General features: G+C 55.7%; 1 protein-coding gene across 1 annotated transcript in view; it reads left to right on the forward strand.

Annotated features, from left to right (window-relative positions):
• The window catches only part of MYO9B (myosin IXB), a 76,440-nt gene that overhangs the window by 37,578 nt on the left and 12,115 nt on the right, over positions 1-26,747 (forward strand). Inside the window, exons 9-23 of the mRNA XM_008060052.2 lie at positions 103-237; positions 3,738-3,859; positions 6,183-6,324; positions 6,526-6,730; positions 9,225-9,303; positions 12,965-13,078; positions 14,210-14,249; positions 15,095-15,217; positions 15,981-16,061; positions 17,058-17,168; positions 19,145-19,267; positions 20,667-20,983; positions 21,787-22,692; positions 24,317-24,383; positions 24,550-24,674. Coding sequence (XP_008058243.1) covers positions 103-237; positions 3,738-3,859; positions 6,183-6,324; positions 6,526-6,730; positions 9,225-9,303; positions 12,965-13,078; positions 14,210-14,249; positions 15,095-15,217; positions 15,981-16,061; positions 17,058-17,168; positions 19,145-19,267; positions 20,667-20,983; positions 21,787-22,692; positions 24,317-24,383; positions 24,550-24,674 — 2,690 coding nt within the window. The remainder of the gene's footprint in view (positions 1-102; positions 238-3,737; positions 3,860-6,182; positions 6,325-6,525; positions 6,731-9,224; positions 9,304-12,964; positions 13,079-14,209; positions 14,250-15,094; positions 15,218-15,980; positions 16,062-17,057; positions 17,169-19,144; positions 19,268-20,666; positions 20,984-21,786; positions 22,693-24,316; positions 24,384-24,549; positions 24,675-26,747) is intronic.

A 26,747-nucleotide genomic window follows, 5' to 3' on the forward strand; every position in this document is an offset into this window, starting at 1 on the left:
GACACCCAGGACCTGGCAGGTCACGGCCCTTGAAGCTGGCCCCACGTGAAAGCCAGCTTCCTCGGGGGGCCCACTGGCAGGGAACGCTTTCTGTCTCCCCAGTGCTTGTCTATCGGGGTCCTGGACATCTTTGGGTTTGAAGACTTCGAGAGGAACAGCTTTGAGCAGTTCTGCATCAACTACGCCAACGAGCAGCTGCAGTATTACTTCAACCAGCACATTTTCACGCTGGAGCAGGTGAGGACAGAGCTTCTGTTTTGCCATTTATTTCGTTTGGTAAAATACACATCACACAGCGTTTACCATCTTGGCCGTGTGTAAGTGAATGTGCATGTAATTCGCTAGCCACAGGCACATTTACATTGTCGTGGAACCATCACCACCATCATCTCCAGAGCATTCTCAAACCGGTAGGCCGGGCAGTCCTCTCATCTCGGCCTCCCAAAGTGAGGAGATTATAGGTGTGAGCCACAGCACCCAGCCCAGAACTTTCTCATCTTCCCAAACTGAAGCTCCATGCCCAGGACATGCTCGCTCCCATTTCCCTTCCCAGCCCTGGCATCCACCGTCTGCTCTCTGTCTCTGAATGTGACAGTGCTGAGGCCCTCATATGAGTGGCATCAGGCAGCCTCTGTCCTTCTGTGTCTGACTTATTTCACTCAGCACAGTGTTTTCAAGGTTCGTCTATATTGTAAGAGGCGTCAAAACTTCCCGTTTTTGTTTTGTTTTTTGAGTTGGCGTCTCTGTCACCCAGGCTGGAGGGCAATGGCACGATCCAGGCCACCGCAGCCTCGACCTGCTGGGCTCAGGTGATCTTTCTGCCTCAGCCTTCCAAGCAGCTTGAATTACAGGCACACGCCACCACACCTGGCTAATTTTTTTTAAGTTTATTGTACAGACACGGTCTCGCCAAGTTGCCCAGGCTGGTCTTGAACCCTTAGGCTCAGACAGCCCTCTCACCTTGGCCTCCCAAAGTGCTAGGACGATGGGCGCACCCAGCCCCTTTTTAACGCCGAATAGTATTCCATTGTGTGGCCCACATTGTGTTTATCCACTCTCTCGTTGATAGATGCTTGGGGTGCTTGAACACTGCTGCTATGAACATGGATATATGGATATCACATGGAGACCCTGCCTTTGATTCTTTTGGGTGTGTACCCAGAAGTGAAATCACTGGAACATCTGATAATCTTATGTTTCATTGCTTGAAGAGCTGCCCTGCTGTTTTCCAGTGTGCAGCAATTTACAAGAAAATGTCCTTTGCTGCCCACCCAGCCCAAGGAGGGATGCAATGATCTAGAGCTGGAATCTCCCTTGAGACCCAGATCGTTGGCAAACTTACCCCAGAATTTTTCTGTCAAAAGGAAAATTAAAAAAAAAATCCCACCCAGCCCCAGATGAGGCACATGCCAGGGATATTTTGAGCCACAAGCTGTTTTGGGGCTTTCTTTGCCTAAACACAAAAGTCTTTTCGGTGGGAAAGAAGCAGAGTTGCCTTTTAAGGATTTGCTTTGGTCAATGACAATGATCATCTGTGTTACGAGTCTTCACGGCTAAATAGTCTGCCGTCTTTACTCATGTTATCATGTTATCTTTCATGTTGATAATTCTTATGGGAAAACAAAACGGGTGGGTTTATGTAAATATTTAACTGATTTTCCTGTTAGCATTTGGAACGTGGCCAGATGGAATTAAGTTGTACAGGAAGAGTGACATATATGCCAGATTTGGAAGACTTAATGCAGACAAAAAGAATGTAAAATATCTCGGTCATTTTTTTAATGTTGATTACATACTAACATAATTACATTTTGGATATATTGGTTAAATTAAATGGATTTTCTTTTCGAGTCAGAGTCTCACTCTGTCGCCCAGGCTGGAGTGCAGTGGTATGCTCCCGGCCACCGTAGCCTCGACCTGCTGGGCTCAGGCGATCCTTCCACCTCAGCCTTCCAAGTACAGCTAGTTTTTTTTATTTATTGTAAAGACAAGGTCTTGCCAAGTTGCCCAGACTGGTCTTGAACCCCTGGGCTCAGGCAATCCTCTTGCCTCAGCCTTCCGAAGTGGTGAGATTATAGGCGTGAGCCACTGCTCCCAACATTAAGTGTATTATTTTTGTTTGTTTTTTTTTTGAGTTGGAGTCTTACTCTGTCGCCCAGGCTGGAATGCAGTGGCATGCTCATGGCCACCCCAGCGTCAACCCACTGAGCTCTGACAATCCTTCTGCCTCAGTCTTCCAAGTAACTGGAACTACAGGTACAAGCTACCATGCCTGGCTAATTTTTTTATTTATTGTAGAGACTAGGTCTCACCATGTTGCCAAGGCTGGTCTCGAACCCGTGGGCTCAGGCAGTCCTCTCCCATTGGCCTCCCAAAGTGCTGGGATTATAAGCTTGAGCCACCCGTGCCTGTCCTGTTTTTTTACTTTTTAAGTTATGACTATTAGCTAGGTGCAGTAGCTCATGCCTGTAATCCCAGCACTTTGTGAGGCAGAGACGAGAGATTGCCTGAACCCAGGGATTTGAGACTAACCTGGGCAACTTGGTGAGGCCTCATCTCTACAATAAATCAAAAAATTCGTTGGGCATGGTAGCACACACCTGTGGTTCTAGCTACTTGGAAGGCTGAGGCTGAGCCCAGCAGGTCAAGGCTGTGATGGTTATGAGTGTGCTACTGCACTCCAGCCTGGGCGACAGAGTGAGACTCTGACTCAAAAAAAATGTGACCATTAGAAAACTCAGGATTATTCAAGTCACTCATTTTGTATTCCTTGGACAGTAGAGCTCTAGAGCGGGGACCGGCAAACCACAACCTGGAGTTGAATCTGGCTCCACAGTTTGTTTTTATAAATAAAGTTTATTGGTATACAGCCATTTGCTTACAGGTTGTTTGCAGGGGTTTTCACATGGCAGTTAGTAGCACAGCAACTGCCGTCTGGCCCTTTATGTGTGGGCTTGCGGACTCCGGGAACTGCGATTTTAAGCACCATGCTGTGACTGTCTGAGTACATGCAGTCTTGTTTCCTGTTGATAATGGTTCATTTATACGATAACTTTATGTAGTTAAATGTATAACTTTATATATTTACATACTAATATGCACTTTGTTATTTGGACATTTATGCATAAACATGCCAGTCTCTACCTAAATATGTTTGTACAGCATGGGTATCCCTTACCCGAACTGCTTGAGATGTCCTAGATTTGGGGTTTCTTTTGATTTTAGAACTCTTGTGTCATACAAACCAGCTGGGCATCCCTCATCTGAACTCTCCAGTGAGCATGGCCTTAGAACATCATGTCATGATGGCCCTCCAAAAACTCTGAATTTTTATTTTTATAGTGACGAGGTCTCACTATGTTGCTTAGGCTGGTCTCAGACTCCTTGGCTCAGACGATCCTCCCACCTCAGCCTCCCAAAGTGCTGAGATGACAGAGCCACTGTGCCTGGCCTTTTATTTTATTTTTTTCTAAAGCCAGTGTTTTGCTGTGTCACCCAGGCTGGAGTACAGTGATGGGATCATAGCTCACTGCGGCCTTGACCTCCTAGACTGAAGGATCCTCCTGTCCCGAGTAGCTGGGACTCCAGTCACCTCCACGCCGGCTTAAAGTTTCAGATTTTGAAACATTGAGGATTTTGAATTTTTGGTTAGGGGTCCTCCAACCGCACACAGTATGTGCTATAGAAATATTATTCCTCTGTGAACTGACCGGCTCACTGATGCCCCCGCCCTGCAGGAGGAGTACCAGAGCGAGGGCATCACCTGGCACAACATCGACTACACAGACAATGTCGGCTGCATCCACCTCATCAGCAGGAAGCCCACGGGCCTCTTCTACCTGCTGGACGAGGAGAGCAAGTGAGTGTCGCGGCCCATCAGTCCTGCGGACAGCTGGCCAGGGGCTGGTGGGGCTCGTGGCCCCCGAGGCCAGCCTGACCCAGAACGGCTCTGCCTCTTCTAGCTCACGTTTGTAAAATGCACCCCCAACTCGCCGCAGAAACTAACATATGTGGTTGATCTATGTGTACTGAAGCACAGGCATCCTGAGCCTTTTAGCAGAGGATTGTGGGCCTGTGTCTAGAGACTAGAGACAGTGGCATGTGGTGCTGGACCTGCATGCCATGGGCTTGCCTCACTGTGGAGCCTTGTCCCCTCACCCACTGGGCACAGTGGAGGCTGACAAGGCATCCCCTTGGCACCCCATTCTTGCAGTCACTGAAGTCAGATGACACTCACTGAGTTGGTTTCCTGTGGCTGCCCAAATGATCACCACAAGCCAGGCAGCACGAACAAGAATCGATTCTCTGTGGGTTCTGGAGGTCAGGAGTCCAAGGTGAAGGTGTCTCAGGGCCACACTGTCTCCAGACTTGCTGGGCAAGGGGTCCTCCTGCCTCCCCCAGCTCCTGGAGCTCAGGCGTCCCTTGACTTATGGCCACATCACCCAATCTCTGCCTGTTTCCGTGTGGCCTCCTTCCCTCTCTGTGTCTCTGTCTCAGTCTTTTTTCTTCTTAGAAGGACTGAAGGACCCACCCTAATGACCTCATTGTAACTAATTACATCCACAAAGACCCTGTTTCCTTATTTGGTCATGTTCATGGGTTGGGGGTGGTTAAGACATGAACGTGTATTTTATCAGCACCTCTATCAGTCCCCTCCTTTGCTGGCAACATCTTCAAGGGGCCGGCCGGAGTCTTTTCTTTTTGGTAGAGGCAGGGTCACACTATGTTGCCCAGGTTGGTCTCGACCTCCTGGGGTCTCGATGGATCCTCCCGCTTTGGCCTCCCAAAATGCTGAAATTATAGGCGTGAGCCAAAAATGCCCGGCCTTGACCAGAGTCTTAAGCAAATCATGTACACCTCCTGCCTCAAACCTAATCCCTGTTCAGGGTGGGGGACAAATGTATCCCCTTAAGGCTGGGGTCCACACAGAAAACTTTCAGACAAGAGAAGAGACAGGGCACTGGGAGGAGCTGGTCATCAGGGGACTCCAGGCCAGATGGGAGGGCCCTGGAGGCAGGGCTGGCCCCATGGCCTGGGTCTGCCTTTATGTAAACTCTTGCTAGTTTTGTTCATCGTGGAATTTCTTCTCCCTAAAATAGTGCTCTAAAACGTCACTCATCTTAATGAGGGCGTTTCAGGGGCCCGAGGCAGATGCCTCGCTTGCCATACGCTGCTCACAGCCCTAGAAACATCGTGGTTGGTAGCCACACACAGCCCCTCAACCCGTTAGCCCTAGAGCCCAGTATTGGGGATCGGAGCACACACTCTCACCTGCGCTTGAGTGTGGCTGGCACAGGCAGATTGCCAAGGCCAGCAGCATTTCCCTCCTGGCATCGGTGATAGCCAGGTCTGTATCACCCCTCCCCACCTCCCCCAGGGCAGTCTCTGCCTGCCTCATGCTGTCTCAGCCCCTCCTTCCAGCTGGGAGTGGGACAGCAGCCCCCCAAGGCATGGTCTGTGGGTACAAATGGCTCCAAGACCAGGAGTCACCCCCACCTGGGACCATTCTCGGGAGCTGACCAGATCCAGGCCTCCCCTGGGGAGAGTGTTGCAGATGCCACCAAGCCCAGTCAGCAGCTTCTGGGAGCCCCTCAGGAAGCAGCTGTATGAGAGAAACGAAGAGGGCTGCCCAGCCCCCGGTGCTGGGCTGCACCCCATTGATTCTACAGCCCGAGCCAGGCATGGTGACTCATGCCTGGGATCACAGCACCTTGGGAGGCCGAGGCAGGAAGATCACTTGAGCCCAGGAGTTTGGACTCAACCTGAGCAATATAGCAAGACCCCATCTCTACAAAAAATTTAAAAATTAGCCAAGTGTGGTAGTGCCTGTAGTCCCAGGTTTTCAGGAGACAGAGGCGGGAGGATCGCCTGAGCCTAGGAAGTTGAGGCTACCATGATCTGTGATTACGCCACTGTACTCCAGTCCGGGCAACATAACCAGACTCTGTCTCTTAAAAAAAATCAAAATTCTGCAGCCCTGAGAGCATCGGTTTGCCCTTGGGGACGTGATCAGCACGGCAGAGGCAGCGGCAGGCGCTCCCCTTCCCTGTCATTCCCCGTCCACCTGTGCCGATCCTGCCCACGTACCTGCCCTCCTTGTACACAGAGGATCCACACCATGACATGCACACAGGTGTGTTGCCACCATTCAAGCCACCGAAGCATTCGCCTTCTCTCCCCAGCTTTCCCCACGCCACAAGCCAGACACTGCTGGCCAAGTTCAAGCAGCAGCATGAGGACAACAAGTACTTCCTAGGCACCCCCGTCAAGGAGCCAGCTTTCATCATCCAGCACTTCGCGGGGAAGGTGAAGTACCAGATCAAGGTAGGTGGCCCCAGCACCACCTACGGAGGCCAGGAAGGCCAGTGGTGAGGACCCCAGGGCCCAGGCCCAGCCCCAAACCCTGGTTTCAACATCCAGGTCCCCGCAGACCCAGCCTGCTCTTGCGGTTGGAGTGGCCCTGTCCCTCCAGCCCCCAGTCTCCAGGGCCCCCCCCCCGAGTGATTGCCTCCATGCCCCTGCCAGGACTTCCGGGAGAAAAACATGGACTACATGCGACCTGACATCGTGGCCCTGCTGCGGGGCAGTGAAAGCTCCTATGTGCGTGAGCTCATCGGCATGGACCCCGTGGCTGTGTTCCGCTGGGCTGTGCTGCGGGCTGCCATCCGCGCCATGGCTGTGCTCCGGGAGGCCGGACGTCTGCGGGCCGAGAGGGCTGAGAAGGCTGTGGGTAGGAGCTGGGACATGAACCTTGCGAGTGTCACCATCCAAGGGGACAGCTAGAGTCTGGTTTTGTTCATTTGTTTGTTTTGGGGGGGGGTTGCGTCAGAATCTCCTGTGGCCCAGGCTGGAGTACAGGGGCACACTCATAGCCACTGCGGCCTTGATCTGCTGAGCTCAAGCAATCCTTCTGCTTCAGCCTCCCAAGTAGCTGTAACTGCAGGCACATGCCACCACGTCTGGCTCATTTTTTTAATTTATTGTAGAGACAAGGTCTCACCAAGTTGCCTGGCCTGGTCTCGAACCCACAGGCTCAGACAGTCCTCTCGCCTCTACCTCCCATAGTGCTCCAGCACCCGGCTCTCTTTCTATGCCTCTGCCTCTTTCTGTGTGTATCTCTATCTGTCTCTCCTTCTCTTCTCTGTGTGTCTTTCTTTTTTTTGAATCAGGATTTCATTTTGTTGCCCAGGCTGGAGTGCAGTGGCATGCTCACAACCACCACAGCCTCGACCGCTGGACTTAGGCTATCCTTCTATCTCAGTCTTCCAAGTAGCTGGAACCACAGGTGTGCACTACCAACCCACCCAGCTAGTTTTTTGGTTTCTTGTAGAGACATGGTCTCGCCAAGTTGCCAAGGCTGGTCTCAAGCCCCTGGATTCGGATAATCCTCTCACCTCCACCTCCCAAAGTGCTGGGATGACAGGTGTGAGTTACTGCATCCAGCTTGTTTTTTTTTTGTTTGTTTGTTTTGAGATGGGTTCTCACCATGATGCCCAGGCTGGTCTCGAACTTCTGGCCTCAAGTAACCCTCCCACCTTAGTCTCCCAAAGCGGTAGGATGACAGACGTGAGCCCCTGCACCTAGCCTGAGTTTGTCTTAAAGTGTTCTATTCGTTGGCATTTAGTATTTTCCTTTTTTTTTTTTTTTTTTTTTGAGTTAGAGTCTCACTCTGTCACCCAGACTGGAGTGCAGTGGTCGTTCCCGGCCACCGCAGCCTCAACCCACTGGGCTCCGGCGATCCTTCCACCTCAGCCTTCCAAGTAGCCGGAATTACAGGCTTGCGCTACCACGCCCGGCTGATTTTTTGATTTATTGTAGAGATGAGGTCTCGCTGCCCAGGCGGGTCTCGAACCCGTGGGCTTAGGCAATCCACTCACCTCAGCCTCCCGAAGGCGTGGGATTACAGGCTGAGCCACCGAGCCCGGCTCTGTTTTCCTTTGTTTTGCCGCCACCACCTCTGGCTAGTTCCAGAGTCACCTCATCACCCCTCATAGAAACCATACCTGCGTGTGTGGCTTACCTCCACCTGTTCTGATGGCAACTCCATCTGGCCACTTTTCTGCTAATGACGTCCCCTGGGAAGGTCCTAGTTATGATGTTGTAGCTCCTCCTGGTGTCCTGCAGCTTTTTTTTTTCCTTTTGAGGGACAGGGTCTCCCTCTGTCACCCAGTCTGGAGTGCAGTGGTGCAATCATAGCTTACTGTAGCGTCAAACTCCTGGGTTCAAATAATCCTCCTGCCTTAGTCTTCCAAGACAATGGAAATACAGGAGTGCGCCACTATGCCCTGCTAATTTTTAATTTTTTTGTAGAGATGAGGTCTCACTATGTTGCCTAGGCTGGTGTCAACCTTCTGGGCTCAAGCAATCTTCCTACCTCAGCCTCTAGAGTGTTGGGATTACAGGTGTGCGCCACCATGCCCGACCTCTCCTCTTGCCTGAATATCCCTCACCTAGATCATAGATCACAGCCTCGAGGGACATGTCTGTTTCCCTGTCCTGAATAGGGCCTTGGTTTGAGGCAGAGGCTCTGACCAGCCCCCCCAAGAACATGCTCCCCTAAGGAGTGCCTAACAGAATTGCTGGAGGATGATGGCACAGAGCTGTGTCCTGCCCTTCCTGGAGGGAGCCTGAGGCTCACACAGTGTGTGGCTTACGTGGATCTTGGGGCTCCCAGCTTCTGTCTGACACGTCAGCAGTGGGCTCCATCTTGCAAAGGGCGTGGCGGGAAGGCCTTTATGAGACACCAGTGGTGCCCTGTGTTGGGGCTTCACACCTCATGTCTCCCACACTGCCCAGCGTCGAGTTGTGAGCTGTATTTTAAAATGGCTCAAAGTAGGCCAGGCTTGGTGACTCAGTCTATAATCCCAGCACTGTGGGAGGCCAAGATGAGTGGATTATCTGAGCCTGCAGGTTCGAGACCAGTCAGCCCAGGCAACTTGGCGAGACCTCAGCTCTACAATAAATTCTTTAAAAGTTAGCTGGGCGTGGTAGTGCATACCTGTAGTTCCAGCTACTTGGAAGGCTGAGGTGGAAGGATCGCTGGAGCCCAGCAGGTTGACACTGGGGTGGCCATGAATATGCCACTGCACTCCAGCCTGAGTGACAGAATGAGACTCCAACTCAAAAAAAAAAGACTCAAGGCAAAGGCACGTCCTCTGCAGACATGGTCGGGACCACTGGGCTCCCGAGAGTCTCCTGCCACCACACGCTCCGTGTCCCAGCAGGTACGGGCAGCCCTGGCGCCCGAAGTCACCCGGGAGAGCCACCAAAGGGAGCTGGTACCCCGTCGGAGAAGCTTTACCGGTGAGCGAGACCGTGATTTGTGCACACCGCAGCCATTAGACATGGCGTTCTCTGAACACTCGGAAGCCCAGGCCCAGGCGAGGTTGCTCTGATGAGTCACTGAGTGACCACTTGGACCAAAAAAGTCCCCGATGCAGCCTGGGGCATCATCCACTCTGGGGAGATACAGGTGGCTAGGTTCACAGGGATCCTTTTCATGGCCCGGGGGGCACTGGCAGTGGAGCTTGGGGCCTGCCGGTCGTGTGGCATAACAGGCTCAGATGGCATGCTCCCTGGGCCCAACTGAGTGGCCGACAGTAGTTCCAAGTCATGTAATTCAAACATATCCATTGTTGCCTCTGAGCTGACATGGGTGTTTTGTGGACCCCACAATAACCAGGGACCCACGCCATACTGCCCGTGCACTGGCGCCAGGGTATGAAAGGGAGCAGGCCCATGGGGGAGGGAGGCCACGTGGACAGTGTCCCAGACAGTGACAAAGCCAGGGAAGGGATGTGTCTGGCAGGCCACACTGAGAAGGGACCGTGGAACTGTTCGGGGAAGCAGACGAATGGACCAGCAGCTCCCAGGAGCATGGCATACACAGAGGTCCTGGGGCAGCCTGGCTCTGCCTGTTTCCTCAAGACTTGCAAATTCCAGGAGAGTCCCTAAATTGTCAACTGTGAAAAAGTTCTAATTGTGTGCCCTTTGCAATGAAAACTTCTTTGGGACATAGAATGGATACGTGGAGGTAGAACCACACCCAGGTGAGTGACTGAACATGGCTTGTCTAGAAGCACAGCCTGCACTTTTCCTGCTCTAGAGAGATGGGTTTTAGAGTCAACTTCTTTACCCAGAAGGGGGCGAAAGAAAGGAGAATGCATCACTCAGTTTGCTTGTGTGAGGTTTTTAGGGGTTGTTTGTTTTAGAGACAGGGTCTTGCTCTGTCACCTAGGCTGGAGTGCTGTGGTGGCGTGATCACAGCTCACTGCAGCCTTGAACTCCTGACCTCACACAGTTCTCATGCCTCAGCCTCCCACAGTGCCGGGATTATAAGTGTGAGCCTTTGCACCTGTTCCTTTTTTTTTTTTTTGCCTTTTCCCTGAAAAGACCTAGTGTCCTCTGACCCGCATTACCTGAAGCTGCATCCATCACCCCAGGGCCTGCCCCCGCTGCCCAGGAGCATGTTAAGTTACTCAGCTTCTCCCTTCCAGCTGCTCAGTGCTAGATTTCTCACTTGATGGCTCTGAGGAGTTTGATATTAATGATTTTGAGGACATCATTACTTTCTATGAAAGCAGGAAATAAGTAGCAGCAGGGCCCAGGAGGCATGCTGAGGGGAGCATCTTCCTGAAGCACCAGCATAGCGTCCAGGACACAGAGAGCAGGGCCCAGCCATCAGGGGATGCAGGGGCCTGCGGGGATTCCTGCCAGGTTGCAGATTCAGCAGGTTGGTGGAGGTGGGCTGAAGCCAGGGGCCTCGCCCGGAGCCGGGCCAGTGCACTGACCACCTGAAAGTAGAGGTGGCATGTACCCCTCTGTTGTTGCTGTTGGGCCTCCCGGAGGGCAAGAGTGCAGGTAAGTGTGTCCACGCGGGCACTTGGTGTGGCGCAGAGCACAGGGCTACAGGTTGGGTCCTCCAGGCTACCTCCCCAGAGCTTAAACATGTATTTAACATGACTGCAATGACGAATGTTTACAAAGGCAAAGCAAGCCGGGCTCGGTGGCTAAGCCTATAATCCCGCGCCTTGGGCGGTGAGTGAATTGCCTAAGCCGGCGGGTTCAAGACCCGCCTAGGCAACTTGGCGAGACCTCAGCTCTACAATAAATTTTTAAAAATCAGCTGGGCGTGGTAGCGCACGCCTGTAGTTCCAGCTACTCGGAAGGCTGAGGCGGAAGGATCACCGGAGCCCAGCAGGTCGAGACTGTGGTGGCCGGGAGCGGCCACTGCACTCCAGTCTGGGCGACCGAGTGAGACTCCAACTCAAAAAAAAACAAAAAGGCAAAGCAGAACCTCATTTTCACTTTGTAAGACATTTATCACTTAGACATCCCTCACGAATATGCATCTACTGGCCGGGTGCAGGGTCTCTAGCCTGTGATCCCAGCACTTTCGGAGGCCGAGGCGGGAGGATCATTTGAGCCCAGGAGTTTAAGATCAGCCTAGGCAACGTAGTGATACCTCATCTCTCCAAAAAATGAAAAAGGAAAGAAAAAAATTTTTCAAAGCATCTGAGAGATTCTCATCCTCACAGACCAGTGCCAAAGTCTGAGCCTGTGATGTGTGCCCACTGCTACGCCCACAGCTGTGAGCAGAGTGGAGTAAGGTGGAGTGCTTTGGGGCAGCCATCGCCTTAAAGTAGGCTTCTCAACCTTGACACGAGGCTGGCTTACCCTCTGGGCTGGGGTGTGCTGGGCACTGTGGGATGTTGAGCAGCGTTCCTGGCCTCCACCCGCCAGATGCCAGGAGCACCCCTCAGCCATGTCCTCAGAAATATCCCCAACACTGTCCTCAGTTGAGAACTGCTGTGTGAAACCTTTGACTTGTGACAGAGTCATGGAGAGAGACTAATTTGCTTCTCTTACAGAGACCCTAGGGTCTTCTTTCCTGAGTAACCCCGACTGCTTTTGAAAGTTCACCAAAGGACCAGGTGCAGTGACTCACACCTATAATCCCAGCACTTAGGGAGGCCAAGGCGAGAGGATTGCTTGAGGCCAGGAGTTTGAAACCAGACTGGGCAACATATCAAGAGAACCATCTCAAAACAAACCAAAAAAGGGAGCAGTGGCTCACACCTGTAATCCCAGCACTTTGGGAGGCTGAGGTGGGAGGATTGTTTGAGCTCAGGAGTTAAAGATCAGCCCGGACAATATGGCGAGACTTTGTCTCAATAAATCAGAAAGATTAGCTGGGCACAGTGGTGCCTGAGTCCCAGCCACCTGGAAGGCTGAGGCAGAAGGATCGCCTGAGCCCAGCAGTCTAAGGCTGCAAACTACACTCTATCCTTGGTGACAGAGTGAGACTCTGACTTGAACGAAAAAATAAAACTCATGAAATTTTTAAAAAGTGAATAAATATATAAAGATCCCAAGGCAGGAGATATTTTTCAGTGGTCCAGTTGGAAAGAATCTATTGAAATTGAATGATTGGCCAGTCACGGAGGCTCACGTCCATCATCCAACACTTAGGGAGGTGGAGGCAAGATGATTGCCTGAGCCCGGGGGTTTGAGACCAGCCTGGATAACTTGGTGAGACCTTGTCTCTACAATAAATTTTTTAAAAAATTAGCTGGGCGTGGTGACACATGCCTGTAGTTCCAGCTACTTGGAAGGCTGAGGTGGAAGGATCACCTGAACCCAGTGGGTCGAAGCTGCAGTGGCTGTGAGCTTGCCACTACACTCTGGTCTGGGTGACAGAGGGAGACTCCAACTCAAAAAAGAAATGGAATGATTCAGTGGAAATGATCACTTGAGAACAATCAGATGCCAAGAGACAAAAGCGCTAGCCCCTCCAGGACTTGGAGAGGCAGTCTGGCTGTCCCCCTTCCTGACCAAGGAGGGAGCAGCAGCCCAGACCGTGAGCCTCTCGCTAGCGCCCTGTGTGTCTTGGCGCCGGCAGCCTGGGTCTCCCAAGGCAGCAGACCCACGGCTCTGACTCTGCCCTCTCTGTCACCCCCCCCAGCGACTTGCATAGCCAAATGATCAAGAGCATCAAAGGACTGCCCTGGCAGGGCGAGGACCCCCGTAGGCTCCTGCAGTCCCTTGGTCGACTCCAGAAGCCCCGTGCCTTCTTTCTGTGAGTCCCCAGCCCTCCCACAAGTGCACCAGCCGCCTCCCCCACTCCTGGCCACTAGAACCAGGGCCTGGGGCTTGGGGCTCCGGCCTCACCCCAGCCTGCTAAATGACCACCTTCACGCACACCTGCACCTGCCCCCCACCAGTGCACAGGCAGCTTCCCTGAGCGCTCCTTCCCCGGCATCCAGTTTACTGCCCCTGTGTGCTGTCCCTGGCCCCCTGCACGTGCAGCTTGCAGAGCAAAGCTTGCTCCCGCCTCTGCCACTGTGACTCCAGAGACGCCATCGAAGCAGGCATGCGATTTCTCATGCTGTGTGGACAGCTGTGTGGACCCGTCAGGGCCTAGACAGGGCTGGGATCCAGTGCCCTCCCGCTGGCTCGCCTGTGCTGACCCAGTATCTGCAGGCGGCAGCTCTGTCCACGGGGTGCCCAGAATCCCCACACCTGACCTTTTGGCGGCAGTGTTGAACTTTGTTTTTGTCGTGCCTCAGTTTACCCTGCAGGGGTTACACCCTCATGGGCCTGGTGTCCTACAGGTCTGCTCAGTCATCTTCAGAAGTCCCAGAGCTGTGTTTTTATTTATTTTCTCCTTGGTCCGCAAGGGCCATCCCCACCTTCCCTCGGCCAAGAGACCAGCTTTGGTTTTTTCCTTTCCACCCACAAGAGTCCAAAAGCACTCCCACCCAGGCCCCACTTTGGTTCTTCTGCAAGTCCCACCCTGCCAGAGGAGGGTTCCAGAAGGGGCTCTGTGGGCCTGCGTGGTGTCTGCTGACACACAGCAGAGCCAGGCAACCTGCTCGGCCTCGGGGCCTGACGCCCCACTCAGAGCATCCGGCCGCAAGTTAGGAGAGCAGCAGTGCCTCCATAGCTGGCTGATGCTGGCGGCTCCTCCTCTTCCCAGACGTCCCTTGGCCTCCAGATGGCCTGCGAGTGGCCCCCAACAGAGCCTGGCTGCTGCTGGCCAGGTGGCCAATGTGCGTGGTCACTGCGTGGGGTCCTTGGAGAGGTAGCAGCGGCCCGTTGCACTTCACCCTCCCTCTCAGTCTAACCGCGAGGCGTGGCTTGCTGAACTAACCCAGATCCAGACTCTGTGTTCCTTTTGTTCACAAAACCGTTTTTAATATTTTGACAGGAAAAGTAAAGGTATCAAACAAAAGCAGATCATTCCAAAGGTAAAAACTCCGCGCGACACGTTTAGAGCTGTCTTGCTTCTCTGCCATCTCGAGAGCTTTTGAACTTCCTCCATTCCTTCTTCTTTCCACTGTCTGCCTTTCCTCCAAAAAGCAAGATGTTCCCGTGCTGAAATGGTTCAGAGCTGTCTCTGGGTGGGCTTCCCAAAAGCAGGGTCTGAGACGGGGTCGTCTGTACAAGCGGGTGGAGGGGGCTTTTGGGAGAAGGGGGCATGGGTGTGGGACCCCGCGAGGATGTGGGCTCGGCAGAGCTGGGTCTTGGCCCGGTCCCACTGGAGCCCTGGGGGGTAAGAGTGCTCGAGGCTGAGAGGCCCTTCCGTCCACTCCCCCGGCTGCCAGTCCCGGTTGCAGGCCACCTCCAGAGGGCAGGATGGGACAGAAGCCCCTCAGGCCCTGTCTGGCTCCAGGTATGCATGCAAGGGGCTTGAGAAGTCTACACTAGAGTGAGACCCACTGCTCAGTGTGGTCAGAACTCTGTCGGGCAGGCCTGGTTCCCAGTGTCAGCTGATGACACTGGCGGCACTTGAGGAGATCCGCCTGGTGGCCTCGCAAGGAAGACAGCGAGGCGCTCCTCGGCTCAGTAATACGTCCCCTGGCGCGCTGTGCAGGGGCAGCCCTGGCCTCCCCCGGCCCCAGGGAGGAGGGAGTGGGTGGACACTCAGCTGAAAAGAGACGCTGCCATCGGCCGTCCTGGGCCACCATGTGCGCGCAGCCAGACCGAGCCTCGCCCCGGGGCATCGCCCTACCCTGCCTGAGGACAGCCGCAGTGCCTTCTAGCACCTGTGTGGGCTCTGCGAGCACAGGCAGACCCCACGCGTCTCTCCTAGAACCTGCTGGACTCCAAGTCCCTGAAGCTCATCGTCAGCATGACGCTGCATGACCGCACCACCAGGTCCCTGCTGCACCTGCACAAGAAGAAGAAGCCACCCAGCATCAGCGCCCAGTTCCAGGTAGGGCCGGGATGGGCAGCCGGGGCGTGAGCAACATGCTGACAGGCAGCTCATCCGCTGACCTGGGTGTCCGGTGCAACATGGCGAGCGTGGGTGCCTTCTCTGTGTGGAGGTCATGCTGTGCACCACAGGTATCCCTCATTCTCCATCCTGGACCCACAGGTGCCAGCACGCCCCGGCCGTGACCACCAGCTTGGCCCTGGGAGCAAAATCGCCCCTGGCTGGCTGAGAGCCACCGTGTTAGAAGAGCCACGGGTTGTCATGTCTGTTCATGTGACTCCTGTGTCCTTAGGTCATGTTTCCCTTTTTTCCCCCGGCTGCCAGGAAGCTCAGGGACACGTTTTGCTTGTCTTTTACCCTCACGGTTGGCTTTTTTGTTCTCTTCTCTTGAGTCTTCTGTTCCCACCTCAGCGTGGTAGCTACCTTGTGTGGGACTTCTACCATCCCCTTCAGAAACAGCAGGCCGGAGACCAAGAGCACTGCTCCCATGTCCTTTGTAGTCCGACGTGGGTTTTCAGTCTCCTGAAGGAACCTGTCTGTTCCTGCCCTGGCGCCACCTCCCACCGAGGCAAAAGTGGGGGCATGTGGACCCCCCCTTCCATAGAGGTCTTACTGCGGTGGCATGGCCACCCACGTCCCACCATCTGGGACCCCCATCAGCGTGGACCCACCCAGCCCCACCGGTGCGAGGGACGACCCCGGGCCCCTCCGGCGAGTAGGGGGCTCCTGGGGCCCCAGCTGACCGGAACGTTCTCACCCCCAGACATCCCTGAGCAAGCTCCTGGAGGCACTGGGGCAGGCAGAGCCTTTCTTCATCCGCTGCATCCGCTCCAACGCCGAGAAGGTGAGTGGCCCCATGAACCGGGGCCGCCACGGAGGGCGGGGGCTGGTGCCACAGCCAGTAGGGCCACGAGAGGCCTCGGGGAGCCAAGCAGCTGCCAAGGGGCCACGGTCAGCGGGGTGGCAGCTGACCCAGAGCAGCAAGGTGGAAGGGCCCAGAGGAGCACGGGAAGGGAGGGACAGGTCAGGGCACTCTTCAGGCACGTTCCAAGAGTACCCCGTGCAGAGAAGTTGGGGGCTGAGCTCGTGCAGCAGGCAGCATTCCAGAGGAGCGCACAGCCTCCTCCTATGGAAGCTTCTAGAAAGACTTGGAGCCTCGCTGCTGGGCTTCCTTTGCCAGAGGTCCACCCCATCCCTGGGAGGACAACTCAGGGACCGGACACATGGACACCTGAGCAGGAGACTCCTAGCAGCCATGTCTGGGGACAGAGCCTGTCAGCCCCTGCTCTGGGCACAGGCTGTGCCAGTCAGGGCCCTCTGTACGCTGCAGAGCATCAAGCAGTATCCCTGGCCTCCCCCTACCACGTCACAGCAGCTCTTCCTCGTCCTCTGCCCTCCCGCCTGTCCTCAGAGTAACACCATGCTCCATCCGTCACACGCTGCCTGCCAGGGTCAAGCCCAGCCCTGAGCTCTGGATTCTAGGCCACAGAGGCAGCCCCCCAGCTGGCCCTCTCTCCCTCCCGGCATCCCCCTCAGCCCCTCGGCCTCCTCCCTCTTCCTCCTCTGGCCTTCACCTGCTGCCACTGTCGTCCCCCCTCGTTCCATGAAGAGTGTCTGGGGCCAGGGAGGACAGTGCTCCAGGTGCCTCCAGCTGCCTCCAGCTGCCTCCAGCTGCCTCCAGCCTCTGCCGGGGGACACTCATGGGCCGGCACCGTGTGTGAGCCCCGACCACGTGCATGTCCAGAACCCCAGGGGACGGAGGTCGCGTGGCACCTGCCCCCGGGCCACAGCCCCGGGCACCACATGGGGCCGGGCCCCCTGACAGCACCCCTGGTTTCAGAAAGAGCTGTGCTTCGACGACGGGCTGGTGCTTCAGCAGCTGCGCTACACGGGGATGCTGGAGACCGTGCGCATCCGGAGGTCGGGCTACAGCGCCAAGTACACGTTCCAGGTGGGCCTCGGCGTGGGCACCATGAGCAGCAGGGCGATGGCGCCAGGGAGTCCTCCCAGAGGTGGTGGGTCCAGGTCGAACCTGGAGCACGAGCGTTCGGCCAGAAGGAGGGGCTTGAGACAGGTGCCTGGGGAGCCCTGCCCCTCCCTGGGCATCTCGTGGCCAGCGCTTCTGTGCTCGGCTCTCCTCTGCCAGCTGCCAGCAGGAGGGTCCGCTCCCATCTCCCACGAAGAAATGGGCCTGGGCAGGTGATGGCGTCAGAGATGACTCCCTGGGCTTTCCAGAAATATGAGGGCTGTTAGTAACCATTTTTTGTTTTGTTTTGTTTTGAGTTGAAGTCTCACTCGGTCGCCCAGACTGGAGTGCAGGGGCCGCTCCCGGCCACCACAGCCTCGACCCGCCGGGCTCCGGCGATCCTTCCGCCTCAGCCTTCCGAGTAGCCGGAATTACAGGCGTGCACTACCACGCCCGGCTGATGTTTTGACTTATTGTAGAGACGAGGTCTCGCTGCCCAGGCGGGTCTCGAACCCGCGGGCTCAGGCCGTCCACTCACCTCGGCCTCCCAAGGCGCGGGACGACAGGCTGGGCCGCCGAACCCGGCTTGTTAGGAACCTTTAGTTGGTGAAGGCAAAGGCCGGGCATGGGGCTCACACCCGAAATCCAGACACTTTGGGAGGCTGAGGGGAGGGTTGCTTGAGCGCAGGAGTTCAAGACGAGCCTGGACCACAGAGCAAGACCCTGTCTTTAAAAGAAACTACGAATGAAGACATGTTCCTCCAGCTGACCGGCAGCTCGTCCGCTGACCCGGTGTCCGGCGCGACATGGCGAGTGTGGTGCCTTCTCTGTGGGGACCATGCTGCGTGCCGTGGGTATCCCTCATTCTCCATCCTGGACCCACAGTGCCGGCTCGCCCCGGCCGTGACCACCAGCTTGGCCCTGGGAGCAAAATCACCCCTGGCTGGCTGAGAGCCACCGTGTCAGAAGAGCCACGGGTTGTCATGTCTGTTCATGTGACTCCTGTGTCCTTAGGTCATGTTTCCCTTTTTCTCCCAGCTGCCAGGAAGCTCGGGGACATGTTTTGCTTGTCTTTTGCCCTCACGGTTGGCTTTTTTGTTCTTTTCTCCTGAGTCTTCTGTTCCCACCTCAGCTTCTTGGAAGCTACCTCGTGTGGGAACTTCTACCAATCCCCTTCAGAAACAGCAGGCCAGAGACCAAGAGCACTGCTCCCATGCCCTGACGGGGGTCCCAGGTGGCGGGACACGGGTGGCCATGCCACCTCAGCAAGTCCTCTATGGAAGGGTGGGTCCCCATGGTCCCAGGGCCACCAGCCCCCGTTTTCCTCAGTTGGAGGTGGCGCCAGGGCAGGAACAGACAGATGCCTCCAGGAGACTGAAAACCCATGTCGGGCTGCAAGCGAGCCCAGCGAGCCCAGCCCTGAGGTGACCCCATCTCCCAGCCACCCCAGCTGACTGAAGGATCTAGCACAGCTGGGCACGGTGGCTCATGCCTATAATCCCAGCCCTTGGGGAGGCCAAGGTGAGAGGGTTATCTGAGCCCATGGGTTTGAGACCAGCCTGGGCAACTTGGTAAGACCTCATCTCTATAACAAATCAACAAAATGAGCCAAGTGTTGATAGCGCGCGCCTACAGTTCCAGCTACTTGGAAGGCTGAGGCAGAAGGACCACCTGAGCCCAGCAGGCCAAGGCTGCAGTGGCCATGAGTGTGCCACTGCACTCCAGCCTGGGCGACAGTGAGACTCTGACTCAAAAAGAAAGAAAGATCCAGCGCTCTGTCCTCCATGGTCTTTTGGAAGATTTAGACTATTTCCAAAGCTCCAAATTTTAGCTCTGTTAGGATCTTTCCCACCAAACTCAATTTCAGCTTCCCAGGAGATCGCCAGCCCTGTCTCCATGACATTCATGACACTGGTGGAGTCACTCACCCTGATTCTCCTTTCTTGACCAAAATCCCCCAGGATTTCACAGAGCAGTTCCAGGTGCTGCTGCCCAAGAACGCCCAGCCCTGCAGGGAGGTCATCGCCACCCTCCTGGAGAAGATGGACGTGGACAAACGCAGCTACCAGATTGGGAAGACCAAGGTCAGTGCTCCTTCCCCCCGGGGGGCTGCAAACCATGCCTGCCGGGGCACTGTACACAGAGTGCTCCCATATCCCTAATGCCCCAGGCACGTGCTGAAAACAAAGGGACCCTGCTGAGGAATGGGACCTGGCACTTGATCTTGTTCCGGAAGGCAGAGTCATGCACCTGGGGGTGCTGCCTGGTCACATCCCCCTGTTGCTCCTTGCAGGACTCAGTGACTCCGGTTCACCTCAGGTAGGAACGAGCTTGCTGACCTGCAGGGTTTAGGGCCTGGTCCGTCACCGTTACAGTGTCTGGCCAATGTCTTGCATTCTCCTTCCCTTTTCAGAATTCATCTGTGACCTCTGTGTTGGGCACCACTCAGCTGCCACGTTTGGCAAGTGCTGAGCTCAGCTCCAGTGAAGGCCTCACTTGGGGCAAAAAAAAACAAACAAAAAAAACCCTGCAGCCCCTTTGCAAGTCAATCATAGGGTCACCGTGTTACTCAGAAATTCTGCTCATGGTGTGTGCCCAAGAGAGCTGAAAACAGGTGCTCACGGGCTTGGCTTGGTGGCTCAGCCTGTAGTCCAGCACTTTGGGAAGCCAAGGCAAGTGGATTGCCTAAGCCTGCAGATTCGAGACCAACCCAGGCAGCTTGGCGAGACCTCGTCTCTACAATAAATAGAAAATTAGCTGGGCATGGTAGCACACACCTGTAGTTCCGGCTACTTGGAAGGCTGAAGCAGAAGGATCATCTGTGCCCAGCAGGTCAACGCTGGGGTAGCTGTGAACATGCTACTGCACTCCAGCCTGGGCAATGGAGTGAGACTCCAACTCAAAAAAAAAAAAAAAAAAAAAGACAAGAGGTACTCACACAACATGTGTACTCGCATGTCCACCAGTGGCTTTATTCACAACAGCCAGAAAGTAGACTCAACTCAGTGTCCCTCAGCGGAACAGATAAACACAAAGTGGCCCATCCATACAGTAGTATGTGACTCAGCCACAGAAGGAGTGAGGCACTGGCCTGGGCCACAACACAGATGAACCTCAAACATGACACTGAGTGAGAGAGGCCAGATGCAGAAGCCACGTCTGTGTGACGCCATTGATAGACACGTCCAGAGCAGGCAAATCCACAGAGATAGGAGGCAGATTTGTGGCCGTTGGGGATGGGGAGTGACTGCTGATGGGTCAGGGTCTCCTTTTGGGAGATGAGAATGTACTGGAACTAGATGGAGGTGGTAGTTGTACAACATTGTGAATGTGCTAAAAGCACCCGAGTTGTGCAGTTTAAAGGGGCTAATTGCATGTCATGTGGATTCCACCTCGGGGTTTCTTAAAGCCCCGATCTGTCAGCACCCTGCCACCTCACTCCTGGGGGTCGTGGGGGTACACTGACATGCTTCACACCCGCAGGTCTTCATGAAGGAGCCAGAGCGGCAGGCCCTACAGGAGACGCTGCACCGGGAAGTGGTGCGGAAGATCCTGTTCCTCCAGAGCTGGTTCCGGATGGCGCTGGAGCGCCGTCACTTCCTGCAGATGAAGCGGGCAGCTGTGGCCATCCAGGCCTGCTGGCGGTCCTACCGTGTCCGCAGGGCACTAGAGAGGGCGCAGGCAGCTGTGACCATCCAGGCCGCGTGGAGGGGCTTCCGCCAGTGGGCGCTCTACCAGCGCCGGAAACAGAGCATCGTCCGCCTGCAGAGCCTCTGCCGGGGGCACCTGCAGCGCAAGAGGTGAGTGGAGCCCGGGAACGTGCCAAAGCACTGCCCAGCGTACCACCTGCCCAGGACAGCTGTGGGGACAGCATTCTGGATGAAGGGAAGGGTTGGTGGGATACCAGATGTCAGGGCACGCGTGGGCCACACAGAGAAACTTTAGGCAGCGAGGGAGCCCTGCTGACCACTCTCCGCTCCCCTGGGACTTCTGCCCACCCTGGACCGGTCCGTGGAGCACCCGGATTCCGGGTTGGAGGAAGGACCACCAGACCAACCCAAAACAGGCTCCCTTTCCACACACATGGAGCCAAGCGTCCACTAGGCACCGCGACCCCAGGAGGACAGTAGCAGCACCTGCACAGTGCCAGCATCCAAGCCTCTGAGGCCAGCCCCTCCCCACCTGGCTCCATTGCCCTCCCTCTGCAGGCCCAGCCCTCTGTGCAAGTTGGGTCCCTGCTCCTGGGGCAGATGTCCCTCCCAGGCCCGCCCACTTGTGCAGAGGGCTCTTAGTAGGGAAGCCCTGCAGGGAGAGCTTCCAGGCCTCAAAGAGTTCAGGGGTTTCTCAGGAGGACCCACCTGCAACAGACCCAGCCGAGGGCCTCTTCCTGAGCAAGTGATTGCCGGCAGAGCTGGCAGGCGTGTCCATGACGGGCACCACCACTTTCCCCTCCTGGCTGAGGAATTCTGGCTTTCCAGAAGCATCTCCAAGGGCCGCTGGGAGTGGTGGAGCCGGCTTCGCCCGTCTGACCCACCAGCATCTCCAGCCGCCTTTGGAGATGCAGATGCTTGTTTCTGAGCCACTCTTCTGCTTTCCCTCACAGCTTCAGCCAGATGGTCTTGGAGAAGCAGAAAGCAGAGGAGGCAATGCGGGAAGCCCAGCAGGCCACGGAGGCACAGGCTGAGGGATCCAGGCCAGGCCAGGCAGCCAGCAGACTGCACGTGCCTGAGCAGGGCCCAAGGACATCGGAGGACAGTGGGTACTCAGTATCAGAGCCGGAGGAGCAGCCAGGCGACCAGTCTCCTGAAGGGCACCCCCCGCCTGAGGAGGAGGCGGCAGACCCGGAGAAGGCTCCTCCATCTCAGAAAACTGTGGTGGCCGAAAGTCCTGAGAAAACTCCCAGCAGCCGGGAGAAGCGCGAGTCCCGGCGGCAGAGAGGGCTGGAGCACGTGAAGTTCCAGAACAAACACATCCAGTCTTGCAGGGGAGAAGGCCTCGGAGAACTTTCCGAAAGGGCAACCCAGGAGCAAGGGGAGAGCCTCACAGAGGACAAAGAGAGCAGAGGGGATGCAACCTCTCTAAATGCAGAGCTGGAGAGTGAGAGTACAATGCACAAGCAGCCCATGGAGCAAGCCTCTGCCGTGGCGACCAGCATGGTCCCTGGGGAAACCAAGGAGGCACCCCAGGGAGGGGACCCTAGGCTCAGCCAGCTGGAGAGGCCTACTAGCCTGCCTCTGGACAGTAGAGTCAGCCCACCAGCCTCTGGCAGCACCCCAGAGAGCCCCAGGGACAAGGGCACCCTGTGCCGCAGCCCACGGGCCCAGGACAGGCCCGAGAGCCCTGGAGGCGCTGCCCAGATCCAGCGCTACCTGGACACCGAGCGGCTGGCCAATGCTGTGGAGCTATGGCGTGGCAAGAAACTGCTGGCTGCTGGCCCCAGTGCCATGCTGAGCCAGTCTCTGGACCTCAGTGAGAGGCACCGGGCCACGGGGGCCCTCACACCCACAGAGTAAGCTACACTTCCTCTGTCCCAGCCCAGGGTCCAGCCAGGTGGTCAGGGCCAAGGCCGCATGGTCCACACAGGGTATGTGGGAGCCCTGAGGCGGGAGGACCACGAGGTCAGGCCAGAGGCTCAAGGAACGGGAGCGCCCACCCACCACCCGGCGTGGGTGTGCAAGGGACCCTGGGCCTTGAGAGTCCCCAACAGGAGCTGTTCTTACACAGAAGCCCAGCCCTGTGGGAGGCAGTCCCTCAGGTCCAGGTCCCCCTCCTCAGCCTGCCTGGGCCTTGGTTTCCTCAGCAAGTTCCCAGGGCCTCACTCTGCTTACCCTTGGAGAGCCAAGCGTCGGCGACTCCATTCTCCAGACCCCTCCTCCAGAGGCCCAGGGGCTGGAGGAAGGATGAGTCATAGGAAGAGACAGGCCTTCTACTGCAGCTGGCCTTCTCAGTCTTAGCCCTGCTGATACTTGGAGCAATATCACCCTCTGCGGTAGGGGCTGTCCTATGTATTGTAGTCTGCTGAGCAGCGTCCCTGGCCCCCACCCACCAGATGCCATGAGCTTCGTAGATAAATGATGGAAGGATGGAAGGATGGATGGAAGGAGGGAAGAGAATGACAGATGGAAGACCGAGATGATGGATGGATGAGTAGAAGATAGAAATGAGTGGATGAATGGATGGATAAATGGATGAAGGATGGTGAGTGGAAGACCGAGATGATGGACTGGTGGGTGGATGATGGGATGGATGGGTGGGCGGAAGATAGAGAGGGATAGATGGAAGGAAGGAACATAAAGGTGACGGGTGCATGAGTAGAAGATAGAGATGATGGATGGATGGATGAACGGGTGGAAGATAAAGATGACGGGTGGGTGGGAAACACGGCTGAATGGAAGACATGACGGATGGACAGGTGGATGACGGACGGGCGAAGGCAGACAGAGATGATGGATGGGAGGAGAGAAGGAAGATTGAGGCGATGGGTGGACGGCAGACGGGTGAGTGGAAGACAGAGATGAATGGCTGGCCGGGAGACAAGAAGTGACGGATAGATGACGGATAGCTGGGTGGACGGTAGGGGTGATGGATGGACAGGTGGACGATAGAGTAGACTGATGGATGGAAGGAAGAAAAGACGGACGAGTGGAAGACAGATGGATGGATGGAGGGAGAGATGGGTAGATGATGGACGGGTGAGTGGAAGACAGAGGTGAGAGATGGGTGGATGGATAGGTGGGTGGGTGGGTGGTAGACAGAAATGGATGGATGGATGTGTGCATGGGTGGAGGGAAGACAGAGATAACGGACGGATGGGTGTATGGATAGGCAGAGTCTCTGGTGCCAAGGCAGGGTTTCTTGCTCTCTGCACTACCAGCACCTGGGGCTGGGTCACTCTCTGTGGTGGAGGCCATCTTAGGCACTGTGGGGTGTCAAGCAGCAACACCCACCCAAAGCCTCTGCCCACCTGATGCCAGAAGCATCAGTGTCACCAGTTGTGACAACCAGAAATGTCTCCGCCATTGCCCAGTATCCCCTGGGGGCAGGACCATGGTGAGAACTAGGAACCACTGCTCTGAGATGAGAATAGCCCTCACGCACCCCGGTTGGTAAAGGCTCCATTCTGTGATCTGCAGGGAGAGGCGCGTCTCCTTGTCCACAAGTGACGTCTCCAGGCTCCTCCCATCCCCCTCCAAGACCCAGGTAAGGTTGCAGTCGCTGTCCTCACCCCAGCCACCCAGCTTTGCCTGAAGGGGTGGGTAAGAGGTGACAGTAGTGGATTGGGCACAGGGACAGCAGGGACCCACTATCTCCGACCTGGCTACCCGCCTCTGCTCACCAAGCCCCTCCCTGCACTGTCTTCCCGCAGCCTAGGGCGGAATCCACTGATGGGGAGCCGGGTACCAAGAAGCCCGCAGTCCAGAAGAAGAAGTCAGGTGACGCATCCTCCAGTCCCGACGCAGGACTGTCCCTGGGCTCCCAGGCTGACTCCAGGTAAGTGTGGGACTAGGAGTCAAGCCCCAGAGGAAGTCTAAGTCCCTGCTGAGGTCTCCAAGTCTCTGCTGAGGAGTCAAGCCCCAGAGGAAGTCCAAGTCCCCTGCTGAGGCCTGGCCGCCTAGACCAGTCATGTCTGTGGAATGTGCCTGACAGGCAGTTCCAGCAGTAGTTCTGTGAGGAGTGGTCCCCATGTGGAGACCCTTCCCAAGGGTCCTGGCCACAGCCCATACCTGGACTTGCCCACGAAGCATGGGCTGCGACCTCAAGCACCAGGGTGACCTCATCACCGTGAGACAGTTCCCTTTGAAGCCCTAGGCCCTTTGGGTTACTTCCTGTGGATCCAAACACTAGTGATCTCCATTTGGCTTTTTATTAATTAAAACCAAATGCCCCCTACCCCGCCTCTGGGAAACCCCCTCCGGGATCCTCAGATAGAATAAACTAAGCCTAGGCTACTTCCCAGAAAGGGCCATGAAGCTGCCCCAGATGGTTTTTCTGCAGTAAGGAGAGTGGGTACAGGGCTGGGGGCTGAGGGAGGGACAGATGGACACGTCGGGGTGAGGGGACAGAGCCACTGCAGTCACCGAGTACCTCAGCCTGGGTGGCTTAAAATGACAGAGACATATTCTCTCACAGTCCTAGAATCCAGAGTCGACTCCTGTTGTGTCGGGGACACTCCCCCTGCAGAGGCTCCAGGTGGCCCATGGCCACGGCTGTGGCACTCCCAACCCTGCATCCATCTCCCCTGGCCCTCTCTTCCCTCCCGCCTCCGCTCATCTGTCTCTTAAGGACACTTGTCACTGGACTCAGGGCTGACCCGGATGACCCAGGGTGGTCCTATCCCAAAAGGCTTCACTGAGTCATTTTCCTAAGTAAGCTCGTGTTTGCCATGTATGTCCTGAGGTTAGCACCTGAACACACCTTTTTGGCGGTCACCATTCACCCCACAGTACTCAGTAGCCACAGTTCACAGTCTATTCTTCTCAACTTTTTTCTAATCTTGTGCCTGTAAAAACATCTGAGGGGGTGCAGAAATTCCTTTTTACTATTTTTTTAAATATGAAAATTAACTGGGTATGGTGGCTCGTGTGTAATTTCAGCAATTTGGGAGGCCGAGGCAGGATGATTACTTGGGCCCAGGAATTTGAAACCAGTCTGGACAACATAGCAAGACCCTGTCCCTACAAAAAAAATTTTTGTTAGTGGGGTGTGGTGGTGGGACCTGTAGTCCCAGCTACTTGCGAGGCTGAGGTGGAAGGACTGCCAGAGCCTAAGAGGTCAAGTCTGTGGTAAGCTGTGAGCATGCCACTGCATTCTAGCCTGGGTGACAGAGTGAGATCCCAACTCAAAAATAAAAAAGAAGCCGGGCATGGTGACTCACCCCTGTCATCCCAGCACTTTGGGAGGTGGAGACGAGAGGATTGCCTGAGCCCAGGGTTTCAAGACCAGCCTGGGCAACTTGGCGAGACCTCATCTCTACAACAAATCCAAAAATTAGCCAGGTGTTGTGACACACGCCTATAGTTCTGCCTACTCGGGAGGCTGAGGCATGAGGATCACCTGAGCCCAGCAGGTCGAGGCTGCAGTGGCCGTGAGCATGCCACTGCACTCCAGCCTGGGTGACAGAGTGAGATTCTGACTTTAAAAAAAAAAAAGCTGGGCTCGGTGGCTCAGCCTGTAATCCCAGTGCTTTGGGAGGCCGAGGTGAGTGGATTGCCTGAGCCTGCAGGTTCGAGACCCGCCTGGGCAACTTGTCGAGACCTCATCTCTACAATAAATAAAAAATTAGCCGGGTGTGGTAGCACGTGCCTGTAGTTCCAGCTACTTGGAAGACTGAGGTGGAAGGATCACCGGAGCCCAGCAGGTCGAGGTTGCAGTGGCCAGGAGTGGCCACTACACTCCAGTCTGGGTTACAGAGTGAGACTTCAACTCAAAAAAAAAAAAAATAGCCGGGCTTGGTGGCTCAGCATGTAATCCCGTGCCTTTGGGAGGCTGAGGTGAGTGGATGGCCTGAGCCCGCGGGTTCAAGACCCGCCTGGGCAACTTGGCGAGACCTCATCTCTCAATAAA

Source organism: Carlito syrichta, unplaced genomic scaffold, assembly GCF_000164805.1.
Source record: "Carlito syrichta isolate Samal-C Ts95f unplaced genomic scaffold, Tarsius_syrichta-2.0.1 Scaffold304499, whole genome shotgun sequence".
Taxonomy (NCBI): Eukaryota; Metazoa; Chordata; class Mammalia; order Primates; family Tarsiidae; genus Carlito; species Carlito syrichta.